Source organism: Nesoenas mayeri (genome assembly GCF_963082525.1).
Source record: "Nesoenas mayeri genome assembly, chromosome: 2".
Taxonomy (NCBI): domain Eukaryota; kingdom Metazoa; phylum Chordata; class Aves; order Columbiformes; family Columbidae; genus Nesoenas; species Nesoenas mayeri.
Window position 1 is genome coordinate 159,125,352 of NC_137543.1, and position 14,012 is coordinate 159,139,363.

Genomic DNA, 14,012 nt, shown 5'->3' on the forward strand with positions numbered 1-14,012 from the left:
AAGGCGATAGACAGACATACAATCTGTGTGGGCTATCCCCAGCATCCTCAATAGTTAAGTTGCAGATGTAGGCAGGTGGAACGGAGGATATATCCAGTATTTTAGCCTGAAGGAAAGGAGGCTGAGGGGAGATCTTACTGCTCTCTACAGTTACCTGAAAGGAGGTTGTAGCATGGAGGGGGTTGGTCTCTTCTCCAAAGTAACAAGTGATAGGATGAGGAAATGGCCTCAAGTTGCACCAGGAGAGGTTTAGATTGGATATGAGGAAAAAATTTCTCCCTGGAAAGGGTTGTTGGGCATTGGAACAGGCTGCCCAGGGAAGTGGTGGAGTCACCATCCCTGGAGGGGTTTAAAAGATGTGTAGATGAGGTTTTTAGGGACATGGTTTAGTGACAGTGTTGGGTTTATGGTCAGACTTGATGATCTTGGTGGTCTCGGCCAAAATGATTCTATGATTCTACACAGAGAAGGAATTACTATAATGCTATTCCCCACCACCACTTTCAAACTGCCCTTCTCTACTTCTCCCTTATAGAAACCATGATGTTCTCACCACCTCAGCCTTACCGGAGTTTCCAGTCTGGCTGACTCACCCACTAGCCTCTTGGACACTCCCCCCAGTGCTCTTCCCCATCAGCTGAAACGGTGGCAGTTTTTGGTGGTGTTCTCTGGAAATCCCCATGCCCTGAGGATTTTAAAGTTGATGTCTCTTTCTCTGTGGGTTTGCAGGAGGGATTCTCCTTCCTGGGTCTTTCAGAAGGTGTTCTGTGGGAGATGACCCCCCCATGCCATGCTAATAGAAGGATGGGCTTTAGAGGAGTCATGGGGTGAAATCTCTGCTCTTTATTTTCTCCACTTGTTTGTTAGTTTTGTACTAGGACAGAGGAGTTTTGCTACATCAGGGCAATTTTCCTTGGGTGGTGGCAGCAGCCCTATATTTATGGACTGTAAAAGTATTTGAGATCAACGTCCCTGCTCTCGAAGGAGCAGCCCAGTTCCTGGCAGGGAAGGACAAACAGTCCCAGTCCCAAAGTATTTTTCATCATGTGCCTCCCAGATCTGTCAGCAGCACACAGGGACTTTTTCCCTTCTGTCGGTGGAACTGCCGGGTTTGCAGCCGCTGAGGAGCGAGGGCTTTGAATCTGCCAACAACTCCAGCCGTTGTTTGCATCAAGAAAACCTAAATAACCTGAAACGGAAATAAATAACAGCAAAACGATAACTGCATCCCTCCCCTAAACATTCGAGATTTCCCACACTGCATTCCCTTTCTTTCCCCCTCCCTGTTTGCCAGCGTCACCTTTTACCCTTAAAAAATTCCTAATTTAAGAGTAGGGGACAGAGAGGAACAAATCAGTTCCACTCAATAAAAGCCTCAGGATGGCGCCTTTTTTGTCTGCTTTCACTGTCTCAAATGCAAAGCTTGTAACTTCTGTTCTAAAGTTTTAAATTCGTGCCTCTGCGAGTGTTTGTGGTTACAGCTTCTATTTCTATATTGGTGGTTTCTGACCTGTTGTGGTAGTTTATTTTTTTTTTTTTGGGGGTGTGTATGTGTGTGTGTGTGGGTGTATTGGTTTTTTTGGTTTGTTTTTATCTTTGGTTTTTGTTTCTTTTTTCCTTCTGAAAATAAATATACCCCTACCAGTGTCTAAAAGCCCTTTAGACCTTGACTCTGATCATCTGTTTAAGCCCCTTTCTTTGATTCGGGGACCACGGAGGACACATTTACAGCTCTCCCCGTCAATCTGGAAGCCTCTGCCGGAAAGGAGCAGCATGAAAATATGCCAGAAACAGGAAAAGAGGTATCGCTGTGAAGCTGCAGCAGCAGCAGGGGGCTGGGCCAGCGGTGGAGCCGCAGGCTTTGCGGGGAGGAGCCCGCACCAGTCCGGCGCTGGTTCTACGGGCGCTCGGTCCCAGTCGGGGCGCTGGCGCAAGCGGTGCCGTGAGGGATGCGGGAGGGAAATAAATGAGGAGTCATAGCGCAAGAGGTGATTTCCAGCCCGAGGGAAGGAGCAGGAGGCTCCGGAGGGAGCTGACGAGGGGGGATCGGTGGAGCAGAGAGCAGGGGGAGCCGCCCGGGTCCGTTTTCCAGCCCGGTAACGTCTGGGCGCAGCTGTTGGCGGAGCCGTTACTGCCGCTGCGCGGCCGCTTCTTCTGCGAAAATGGAATCGAACGGCAGTTTCCTCGCTTACAACAGTAAGTCTATAGAAATGGCCTTGCGTTTCAGCTCTCTTATCTTGTCCAGAGCTTCGTTTTCCCTCCTGTCTTTTCCCCCCTCTTTCCCCTTCCCGTTCTCTCATTCGGAAGCAAAGCAGCGTTTAATCTGTATTACAAATGATAGGGTTTTTTGCTCTGTTAATAGGCTTGGCTGTATTGGTAGGAACTGTGTCTTGTCTGGCTAAGTGTCTGCAAGCCCAGAAAAGTTGGTCCAAATCTCCTCCCCTTTGTGGTGAAGCTGAGAGAGGGACAGATGCTCAGCTGGGTAAATTCTCTGCTCTGTGGTGAAGACAAGCAGGATGAACCCCCAGCTCAGGGTCTGTCCACAGGATAAGTGTTTAGTACAAAATAAGTAGCGTCTCTAAAGAAGAATAAATCCTCTCTAGTCTCCTATCAAGCGAGATTTAAGGTTTATTGGTATCAAGATTAGGAGGCTTGTCTGATAGAGTAATGAAGCATCCCTTAATCCCTGCTCTGCCTTTAACGTATGGATTTGTTACCTCTATTGTGTTTTACTTACTATGATGAGCAGAAAGAACTTAAAATTGTTATAGCTATGGATTGAAATGCGGTTTTGTGACCCTACAGCAATGGGAAAAGTGCTTATTTTTGTTTCATGAGATACGTGCTTTCTTACTATAGATGAACTATAAACAAACAAACTTAATAGAGCAATAAGTGATTGGCACTAAACATAATCAGTTTAGCGTTACCAGGAGAAATGTGAGAAGATTTCCCCAGGCTCAAGAAATCTTCCCTCTGTTTTTCCCAGATGCTAGAAATCTAACAGGAAGGTGAAACAGAGGTTAATGTTATACTTTGTGTAGGTATCTCATTCATTATACAACCACTGGGGAAAGCGAGCTAAGAAATACATCTGGAACTGGTAAAATATTTCCTATTCTGGCCTGTGGGTCATTTTTCAGTGAATATTATTTAGTCTTCTGGGGTTAGGAACCAAGACGAATTTAGTGGCTGTTTGTTAATCCATTTTCTTGTTTCAGGCAGAAAAATACACAAGTGTTGAAGGAACCAAAGCGTTTACTGAAATTCCTTAACACATAACACACAGAGATGCCAACGTCACTCTGAATGCCACTCGACTTAGACAAGTTGCTCACATGTTGCTTTGTTAGCAGGCTCAGGCTTGTGCTATGTAGTTTGTCTGAATTTTCTCAGATACTGTGATTTATATATTTTGCTTATGACCATATGTTGAAATTCAGTTTCTTTCTTTCTTTCTGCTTCTTTTTCTTCCAACGTAAATACAACACCAGCTGTATTTACTATGTCAGAATTAACCACAGGCACATCTGGGGAAATATCTGACAGTCAGTAGTAGACACTTCTATATTCTGGTGGCAGAAGTGGGTATTACTATAGCTGAGACTTTCTGTAAACTCTATAGGATTTTGTTGACTCTTCATTTGGCTGGAGATCTGAGCCCAGGGAAGAAACCCGAGTGTGCTCCCCCGTTTGCAGAGCTGCTGCGATTCAATGCTCTGTGCCTTTTATTTTGAACCTGTTCAATTCAGCTGCTTCTTGCTTATTTTATAAAGCGGCATCTAAATTTAGACCAGAATGAATCTGCTCACCTCTGCGGGCTATTAATAATCTTTCCGTCGCCTCTTTGAGTTGATTTGTTTCTGAACTGGGAGCCCCTGTGCTTGCACAGATTATAAAATAACTAATTTGTACTATGCCTTATTCTCATACACTGACTTTTTCCTCCAAGACACTGTATACATTGTACAAGAAACACCACAACCGTGTTATGGAAATGTCCTCTGCCACAGCCCAGGGTGAGAATCAGCCAGGAAGGATCAATAAAATCCTCCAAAACAGGCCATTTCCTTATTTCTTCTGCCAGTTACTCCCAAGAATTAACTTCTCCTAGGTTTACATTTCCAAATGAATCATCTCCACCTGCCCTTCTTCACTGGGAGCACTGAGGAGGCTCCTTCTGGGCTCCAACCTCTGTGGGTGGATTTAATCCTGCTTGGAATCAACTGGGATCCGCTCTAAAGCAACCGGTGGCTTCAGTCTCCTTTCCTACAAAAAAAACACTCCCACACGCCCCACTTGATGCAGGTTGTACCTGATGCCTCACGTGGGAGTTTTTTGAGCCACAGCGCAGGAGAATTTGCAATACTGGCACTTCTCAGTGCATTGAACATAAAGCCCGCTGTTGGTTTTGAGGTTGTTGCTGGTGCTCAAAGCCCCAACATCCCGCTCAAAAGTAAATGAGTCAGGGCAAGAAGATGCTCAGGGCAAAACAGATTTTAATGAGGAAATGGAACAGGAGGAAGAAGGAAATGTAGTCGCTTGGAAAACTACTGTAGGTAGCAGAGATGGACGGATATGGCCAATTACAGGGAGAAGCAAGAGGGAGAGGTGTGTGGGGAAGAGATGGTTTGTGCAAGACCTGGCAACTCTGCTGACTGGGTAAGCAGCTCTGGGAGCCACCCAGTATTGTATTCAGTTGGCCAAATGTAGGTGTTTGGAAGGAATTTTAGGCTTATAGGGATCTAGACAGGTGAATTGTGCTCTGTCTTCTCCTGGTCCCTTGTTCAGTGCACAGTAAATATCTAAATATTGCAAAACTAACCCCTGGCCCATGCATCTCCTAGGTCCTTACCATGGGTGGAGAGTCTCAGTCTTTACTCAGTCAAGCCCACCAGAATGGACCTTGGCCAAACATGAAGGTTTCTCTTTATGCAGGTAGAGGAGATTTTGCCACAGTCTCTTCTAAATTGAGATGGACCCACACCTTAAATGACCCAGTTTAGACAATGTGGGTGGGGAAATACTCACACCTCAGGCTGCCCCTCACATGGGCACCTTTTAAAGGGCTGTGTTGAGATATGAAACAATGACTCATTGGCTGGTTTTGGCTAAAGTGTGCTGACACTTTACAGATATATCACAGAGTGCTGACATCCCAGATATATCACTTAGGGGAGGGGAAAAAAAGAAGCAAGGATTTTTTCCCTAGTTTTGCATAATTCAATTGTGCAATTTAACTATTGCACAAATTTTGCCCTGCTTTGGAATGCTGAGAGCGACCTGCATTTCTTCTGCACAAGAAATTTCAGCTTCTGAAGAAGATGTTGAGCAAAGCTGTTAAGTGGCCTTTAAAATAAAATAGCTGGGACCCACCTGCAGCTGACTTTGGTTTTATGAAGAGAACATCTTCATCAGCATGTTCCTAAGAACACAACTTTTTAAACTCAGATTGGACATGGCACTTAGTGCCATGATCTAGTGAATGGACTGGAGTTGGACCAAGGGTTGGACTTGATGATCTCTGAGGTCTTTTCCAGCCCAGTTGATTCTGTGATTCTGTGACTTAGGAATTAGGTAGCTAAGCTGCGTGAGTGCTCCTGACTGTTGGTGCTGGTTCCATCCATCATGTTGATATCCTTCTTTTTGACTACTTCCTCCCCGCTCTTTTCGCATCAATTACTGGAAAAGCTGTGATTTACTGCAGGTCCATGTTTGTTTTAGTGCCTCTCAGTCTGCAGCCACATGTCCATATGTGCCAGTGGAAGGACCGAATCAAACCTTCAGTCTTGTTTTGAGTTCCCGAGTGCAGCGAACGTTGGGTGTTTTACCTGGATTTCATCAAGAGCTCAGGGCAGTAGCTTTTGCTGGGTCACAGCCGGTGTCATGCTTGGATCCCAGCTCCCTCCGAGTGACCCAGACTGGCAGAAAGATTTATGAAGATTTTCACAAATAAAGGTCACAATTTGGGCTGGTTGTGAAACGTCTGAGCAGGCAGCCTGGCTTTGCCTATTTGACAGGAAGATATGGGAGGGAGGTTTAGGTTGCACATCAGGAAAAGGTTCTTCACCCAGAGGGTGCTGGACACGGGAACAGGCTCCCCAGGGAGGTGTCACGGCCCCAAGCCTGACAGTGTTCAAGAAGAGACTGGACAACGTCCTCAGACACATGGTGTGAACTGTGGGGTGTCCTGTGCAGGGACAGGAGTTGGACTCCATGATCCTTGTGGGTCCCTTCCATCTCAGGACATTCTATGAATCTATGAAACCAGCTCCAGGGCTCTGCGCCATTTAGCTGCCAGTGCACTCCCCAGCATAAAATCACAGGGTACCTTAAGTTGGAAGGACCCATAAGGATCACTGAGTCCAGTTCCCTGGTACTTGCATTACTACCTAAAGCTAAACCCTGTGATTAAGAGCAGTATCAGACGTTCCTTGAACTCTATCAGTCTTGGTGCTGTGACCACTTCCTCGAGGACCCTGTTGCAGTGACCAACCACCCTCTCAGTGAAGAATCTTTTCCTAACATCCATGGTTGTGATGCACAGCAAGCTGGCGCATGGCGTGATGTCTGCAGTCCTTCCTAGTGGGCAATCTGGGTACGGCCAGCCTGTTTTGGGGAAAGATGGCTGGGCTGTGTGAATGCATCAGAACAGAGCTGGAGAAGGAACCGTCCTCCTCCCAGAGATGTTGTAGACAAGGCAAGACAGCCAAAGGATACAGGGAGAAAGTGGAGCTGTGAAATATTGGGCAGGGTGACAGCGCTGATTAGAAACCTGCTCATCACACGGCTTCTTGCCAGCATGTCAGGAGGGAGGCTTTAGGCAGAGATTTGAAGAACAGCCACAATGTGAAACCTGGGGAGAACTCCTCCTATGTTAAACTTTATGGTCACCCTTCTCCAGCTCAGCAGGACCTCTCAAGCACCCTGGAATGGAAGTAGAGTGGGCAGGACAAGCCAATGTAAGGAAGAGAAGGAGATCTGCAGATGCTGCCACAGGTTTTGTGGAGAAGCCCGTTCTCAGTGTCACCACAAGGTGGAACTTGGTACATACCACATGCACCAAAGATGCACCCGCTGTCAACAAGCAGCATCTTGGGCCAGAAAGGTACTGATGGGGGTGTTCGTCCTGGGGAAGAGAAGGCTCCAGGGAGACCTTATTGTGGCCTTCCCATACTTAAAAGTGGCCTGTAAGAGAGATGGGGACAGACTTTTTAGTAGGGCATGTTGCAATAGAACAAGGGGTAATGGTTTTAAACTAAAGGAGATAGTGTCTATCAAGATAGTGTCTATTCAAGATAGACACGAGGAAGAAATTTTTGACACTGAGGGTGGTGAGAGCCTGGCCCAGGTTGGCCAGAGAGGTGGTTGATGCCCCATCCCTGGGGACATCCCAGGCCAGGCTGGACGGGGCTCTGAGCAACCTGAGCTGGTGAAGATGTCCCTGCTCATGGCAGGGGGGGCACTGGATGAGCTTTGCAGGTTCCTTCCAACCCAAACTGTTCTATGATTCTATAATACTTATGATATCAGCACGCACTCCCTGATCCCTCCTCCATTGGAGGGTGCAAGGAGGCAAATGCTGGCGTAGAGGAGCCACTGGCATTTTCTGTTGGTGGTGAGGAACTGGGTGTTCTCAAGCTGTGCTGTGCCAGCAGCAAGGCCTGGTCTTCAGGTGGTGTGTGGTGTGACAAGGGAGAATAAAGCTGAGAGCAGCAGGTGGTGTCCTGCAGGTAGCAAAGAGTGGGGTATGTGTGAGGGGGATATGGAGGGGAATGAATGAAGATTGGACTCCAGAGGGAAGAACCAGGCAGGTGCGACCCTGCAGACCTGGAAGGAGCCTTGCTGGCCTTGTCCTCCTGGCAGCAGCTGGAAGACAACTTGCTATTGCTGGGTCCACAGTAATCCCAGGCAAAGGGCTGTTAAAGAACTGATGGAAAAGCCAGGTTAGATATAACCACAGGGTGATTACAGATGACAAAAGGGGGCTCTGCAGAGGCACGTCACAGGTGGCATCAGTGATTTGCAAAAGCTCTGGAGAAACCAACTAAAACCTTGTCACTTGACAGGTTTTCCGCTTTTCCGAGCAGCTGCCACTGCCCAACACTGCAGCTGGTTGTGCTCATTTCCAAGCAGACGCTGCACTGACAATATTCTGCATAGTAGGTGTGCAAAAGTAATCCTCAAAACGTTATTTACCATCAGGAACTTCAGTTTCTCAGTGCTCCATCACCTTAACAAGCTGTCACATTACTACAGAACGGCTGAACTAAAGCTTTTCCAAACTCATTGATTCTGCGTTTGCCTGGATTTGGTGTCGTGCTTGCTGAGGATGAAGAATATGTAGGGACAGACATTATTGTTCATTAATGAGCAGTGATACTTTGATTGTGCTATTACTCTTGTTAAAATAGTTCTATTGAATTTCACTGTGAGGGAGCCTGGAAGGGAAGGTGGAATTACAGTGTTCCTTCAAAGAACGGCATCATGTAAAATAGACCTTGTTTTTTCTTCTGGGTAACAAATGCAGAGCAAAGCACAACCTGTGGCCTCTTTCGTGAGAAAATCTCAGAAAATCACATGTGTTATATGCTATGTACCCGCCACAGGCATTGCTAGTCATAATAGAGTAACTTACATCATGTGCATGATGCAATGGGGAAGTGGTGAGGCCATCACCAGCACAGGTATTTTAATTCCAGGCCTAAATTGTCACAAGTCTGAGCAAACCAGCAGCTGGCTTCTGTCGTATCTTTTGTGTCAGCGTGGTGTAAATAGACTGATCAGTATTAGGGCTGCACTACTTTTGTTGTGGTGGTGGGGAGAGACCAAGTCCAGCCCCAAAGAGCTCAAAACCAACCTGCTTCTTCCTCTGTGAAGTGGTAATAGAGCTTCTTTAGCTCCTTTGTATAAGGACGTGGTGGAGGTTCATTAATTTTGGAAAACTGTCTGAATAGCAGTGCATTAATAGTTTTCTCACATAGCCCATTTCCTACCAGACTCTCCAGCCTTTCTATCTCAAGTGCCTGATTCCTGGATATTCAATCACTTTGCTGACTTTGGGACCACATTCTGACATCCTCATTCGCATCGATTTCCATTCGCTCCATGAGTAACCCAGCTGGAATCAATAAGGTGATTAGCACAGCCTTGATTCCAAGCATTGGGACATGAATAACCTCACCCATGTGACTAGTGCCATTGATTTCAGTGGGATTGGTCATATGGGTAAAATTGCGTCCTGGAGCGTTCGCAGGCTCCGGACCCGGTCAGGTGTTACCTGTGGTGAATAAAGGTTGGAGAATTTGCCCCTAGGCCATTTGCAGGAATAATTTCCTCCAGCGTCGGAGCGTGACACAGCATCATGTAACATCAACAAGCAATGCCGTGTAACCCACAGTGTCACGCTTACTCGTCAGGCTTCATCTATGAGATGTGACATTGTGTTTAAATGACCTCAACATCCAGATCTGTTGTTTCCCAAAGCAGGGCATTTCTGGCCCAATGGTCTCATATTTGTTTTAAAACCAAACTGATTTTAACTGCTCTATATCTCTGAAGCCCTCACAATAGCAAAAATCACATATCGCTGTTCTGCAGAAGTATCTCAACTTTGTGAATGCCGATCTTGTGCTTTGTGTGTGTGCAAACTTCAGGGATAAGTGCAGTAAAATGTTCTCTGAGTGTCTGGAAAGCTCTAAGCGGTGCTGTTACTGGCATTGTTTATTAGGAATTAATGAGAAAACGAAGCAGAGGGGCTCTTTGTGCTCCCAAATCAAACCCTGTGGGACTGTGGCTGCTGCTGGACAGGAGAGCTGGTGCACAGAAGCAAATTATGTTGCTAAGTACGGGGGATCACTCTCTTCCACGCTTCTTTAATTAGATCCATCCTCTCCAGTATGAAGTGAAATACGGGAAGTGCTCAGAGACTGCTAGATAACACATATCACTGAGCCATTAAATCATGGTGCACACCACATAGCCAGGGGGAAGCAAAGCCCCCAGCTCCTATGAGAGGGCTACAGAGATTATGGATCTGACATCCACCCCTGTATGTGCAGGGGGCTCAGAAAAGGCTGGAGGTGTTTCTTCAAATGCCTACAGACAGGTTCAACAATGTCGCATCCAGAAAATGCCTTTATTTCTCTCCTTAGCTGTCTGTGATGTGTAGTTGCTATGTGTAAATAAGGCGTTATTATTTGTACCACTGTTCAATGGCTCTGCCTTGTCCCCAGGGAGTTTCTTACATGTGACATATGGCAGCAATTAATTATTCTGATCGTGTCCTTATGCTGGTCAAATAACCCAGTCCTCTGGGCTTATCTGTGAGTGTTGGGAGGGCTTCCTCCTAAATGCACAGAAAGAAGGGGAGGATGGCTGGATCGCCAGACACAAGAAATGTAGAATATGTTTCTAAAACCTGTGTTGGATATGATGGGAGGATGGTGATGGGGAGCCTTCCATTAGGTCTCCAGCAGAAACAGTGACAAGTGGTTCCCTGTCAAGTGTCCTGAGCATCTGCTGGTTCTGCAGCAAGGGACATTGACCCCAGCTTGACTCCATCACCCTGCGGTATCTTCATCCTTGGCTTGCCTGGCAGGGCAGCAGCAAGCAAAGGCAATGACAAAGAAAACTAATCTGTAACAAGGTCTATAAACTCACGTGGGATGGAAGAGCTTAAGAAGTAGAGCTGTTGTATTGCACCGCAGAAGGAGTCACGGTGAGGAAAGAGATGGATTTTAGCCCCAGCCATTGCCAGGACAGCAGACAATGGTCATGAGTTTCAGCAAAGAAAATCTGTGTTGGTCATAACAAAGAAATTCTTCACTAAGGACACCTAAGCTCTTGAACGAGGATCTAGCTTGGCTGTGGAGTCTCCATTTTAGAGATATCCACAACTCACCTGGACAAGGCTGTGAGCAGCCTCAGCTACCTTTGAATGTGACCTGACTTTGAGCAAGTGGATGTTTGAACTAGAGATCTCCAGAAGTCCTTTCCAATCTGAATTATTGTCTGATTCTGTGTAATCAGCGACTTGTTTAAACACTGGTGGGGGCTTATCCCTGTACCAGATCACAGTGTAAATTTACAGTAATAAACCCAGAGCTATGCGGGAGTACAGGGTAAGTGACTCACCCAAGTCATACAGGAAATCAGTGGCAGAGAAGACACTCCAGAGTCTTTGGAAAATGCTCTTCTCTAAGTGGAAAAAAAGCAAAAAAGCGCATTAAAATTAAAACACAGTTTCCGAGCTGCTTTTGGGCTATGTTTGCACTGGTTAAAAGGTGGTTTAGTTTCCTCTTCGCTGCCTGTCAGTGCGAGAAGAACGAGCTCGGCACAGCAGGGAGGAGCCAGGCTCTCTCTGATCCAGGCATTGGTGGGCAGGCTGAGCCGACACTGATTAGGAGCCGCAAACAATATTTGGGATTCCTCCAGCCCCTGGAAATGATGCATCAAACCCCACTGGCGTATGACTGTAGGAAAACTCGTTCCTTCTACCTGGGCAGCAGCCTCAGTATAACTTTTACATCCAGCGTGTGCAGCTGGTGAGCAAAGCGAGGAGGAGAGAACGTCGCACGGTTCCACCCCCAGCTGGACTCTGCCCTCCCCTGCCCGCGTCCTCCTCTCCCGCTGCCTCCGCTCCTTCCTCGGAGCCCCCGTTTGACGCCGTTTGACGCCCCATTTGACGCCGCTCAAAGCCGGAGGCTCCTGGATGAGCAGGGCTCCCCGCCGGGGCGGCGTGGCCCCCCATCCTCCCCGACACCCGCCGTCCGCCCCCGAGCTCCAGGCTGGATCATGCAGTGCTTCTGTAGGCAGCCCAAGCGCAGCGCGTCCCAGGAAAACATCCTCCGGGAGCAGAGCCGTCGAGTGGCCGCGTTGAATGGCATCAGGCTGGGTAAGGGGCACGTTGGCCAGACCCTCGGTGCTTCCGCACACTGACAGCCGCTTCGTTTCTGCCTCTTTTTTCCCCTGCGCAGAGGCAGCGCTCCACCCTTGAGGTTATTTTTAAACTCCTAGAGGTTTCTTTTCCTTTCCTTCGCCTGTAACCACCCTCCAGATGTGTAAAACCGCTTCGTTTGAGGCATCAAAGCAAGCGGGACTTGTTTGGCAAAGGGTGGGTTTCCAAATCTCTCGTTTGGGCATTTTGAGCTGTGGCTGAGAGTGTTTGGAGAAGGCAGTGCCCTTTTCCTGCTTGATTTTAGGACTTCTCAGTGGTGTCGTGCCCGTTGCTATTAGAGCCCAAGGAACCACGCAGAGGTTTGCAGGCACCAGATGAATAGAAACAGGAAACCTAGGGAGTTTCATAACTTCTGTGTCTGGCTATGAACTCATCGCTGGTTCCTGCTCTCTGGAGAAACAGCCCAAGTGGATGCGGGTGCCTTGATTTCTGTGGCTACAGAGGGCAGGTGGAAATGGGAAATCGCTGTTTACCCACCCAAATTCTTTGGATTTTGTCAGAAAAGCTTTCTACCCTTTTAAACCAGCAAACCTGAGTTATGCCTGGTCTCGAACTAGGTAGGAAAGGGAGAGCAGGCAGGAGGAGGCTTATTTTATAGCAGTTGTAATTAACGTATTTATATCAGATCAGCAGATTTACAAGCGAGCAATGCAGAAATATGGATTATCACTGTCTGCTATAGACACCATCTGAACTATCTCCTTAGTGAATGCAGAGCCTGGTGTTTTACCGTGACAGCCGTTGTTTTATTGTCTTTCCTGCTTGCTGTAAACCTGAGGCAGGTAATAGAAAGGTTAACATTTCTGATCTCTTAGTGTATAAAGCTTCATGGTGCAGTATATTAACTTCATAGTTATTGCAGTGCTGTGTGTGCTGGAGGCGTTTCTCCTTTTGCCAGACATGATTTTCACTCTGAACTTTGCTGTACGTTAAATATATTGTGTTTAGAAAATGTGCACTTGATATTTTGCAAGGGGCAGGGGGGTGACCCTTGAAACACACCCTGCAATTTTGCATGCTGAGTATGTGTTCGGTATTTCAGAGAGGATGCTGAGCAAGACACAGTCTTGCCACATGTTTCAGGCAGGATTTGAACATCTATTTCAGCGTGGTGATTGTGCTTCTCCTGCCTGGTGTTGTTAGATAGTTGGAAACCAACACCCTTGTCCTGCTGCACAGTGTTTTTAAATGTTTAAATGGTTTACACATATGATGCCTCTGGTTTCTTTCATACAAGTTTCCATTGCTGTGAGATGGAGCTCTGGACCACAAACCTCCTCAGCTCTGTGGGGTTGTTAGATAGAAACCCTCAGGAGCTGGTTCAGGTATAAAACCTGAAGTGAGATTTCTGCTGGGAAAAGGTGGTGTTTGTTTGTTTGTTTGTTTGTTTTTTCCCTGGAAAGCAGCTCAAATGACCAACTGGGAGTAATGACCCACTGGCACATCAGGAGTGTGTTTGTGGTTCCTGTATCAGCAGATCAGAGAGTCTTCTGCTCCATCTCTGGCAGGTGCTTTGTAGATAGGAACAGAGAAGCCAAGTGACTCACCCAAGGTCATTTAAAGAGTCTGTGTCAGTGCTTGGGTGGGACTTAGGTGACAGGGCCCAAAACTCCAGCCCTCTTTAATGCCCAGTTTAGTTGTCTGAGCCTGAACTGCTGCTGGGCAGACAGAGAGCAGGCCTGAACCAGGCTGTGCCCACCCGGTTAAGGGGATGTTCTTCCTTTCCCCAGTCCCACCGTTGGGTTGTTCGGTCAGCACTTGGGGACACAAGCAGCAGAGGTGAACTCTGGGTGACCGCTCTCTCTCTGGAAGGCCTCCCACATCAAAGGAATGGCGGAGCTGTTAAGCACCCATGATTAGCCCTCTCGCACTTTTCTGGCCAAACACGCTGTCTTCTACAGCCAAGCTTGTCTCCCCTCCCTGACTTCTGTCACTGTCCTCTGACTCACTCCCCATGCCATCTTTGATCTTTGCTGTGCTTTCACTGTGCACTGTCCATCTTTCCCTCCCACTCTTGCAAAGTGCAGTGGCCTCCTTTGCTAAGTCATTTAAC

General features: G+C 47.3%; 1 protein-coding gene across 1 annotated transcript in view; it reads left to right on the top strand.

The window, feature by feature from the left end:
• Nucleotides 1-11,796: 11,796 nt before the first annotated feature.
• The window catches only part of PLCD1 (phospholipase C delta 1), a gene marked incomplete at both ends in the record, with an annotated part of 46,143 nt that continues 43,927 nt past the window's right edge, over nucleotides 11,797-14,012 (top strand). The window contains one exon of the mRNA XM_080340146.1: nucleotides 11,797-11,896. Within this exon, the coding sequence (XP_080196272.1) occupies nucleotides 11,797-11,896 (100 nt within the window). The remainder of the gene's footprint in view (nucleotides 11,897-14,012) is intronic.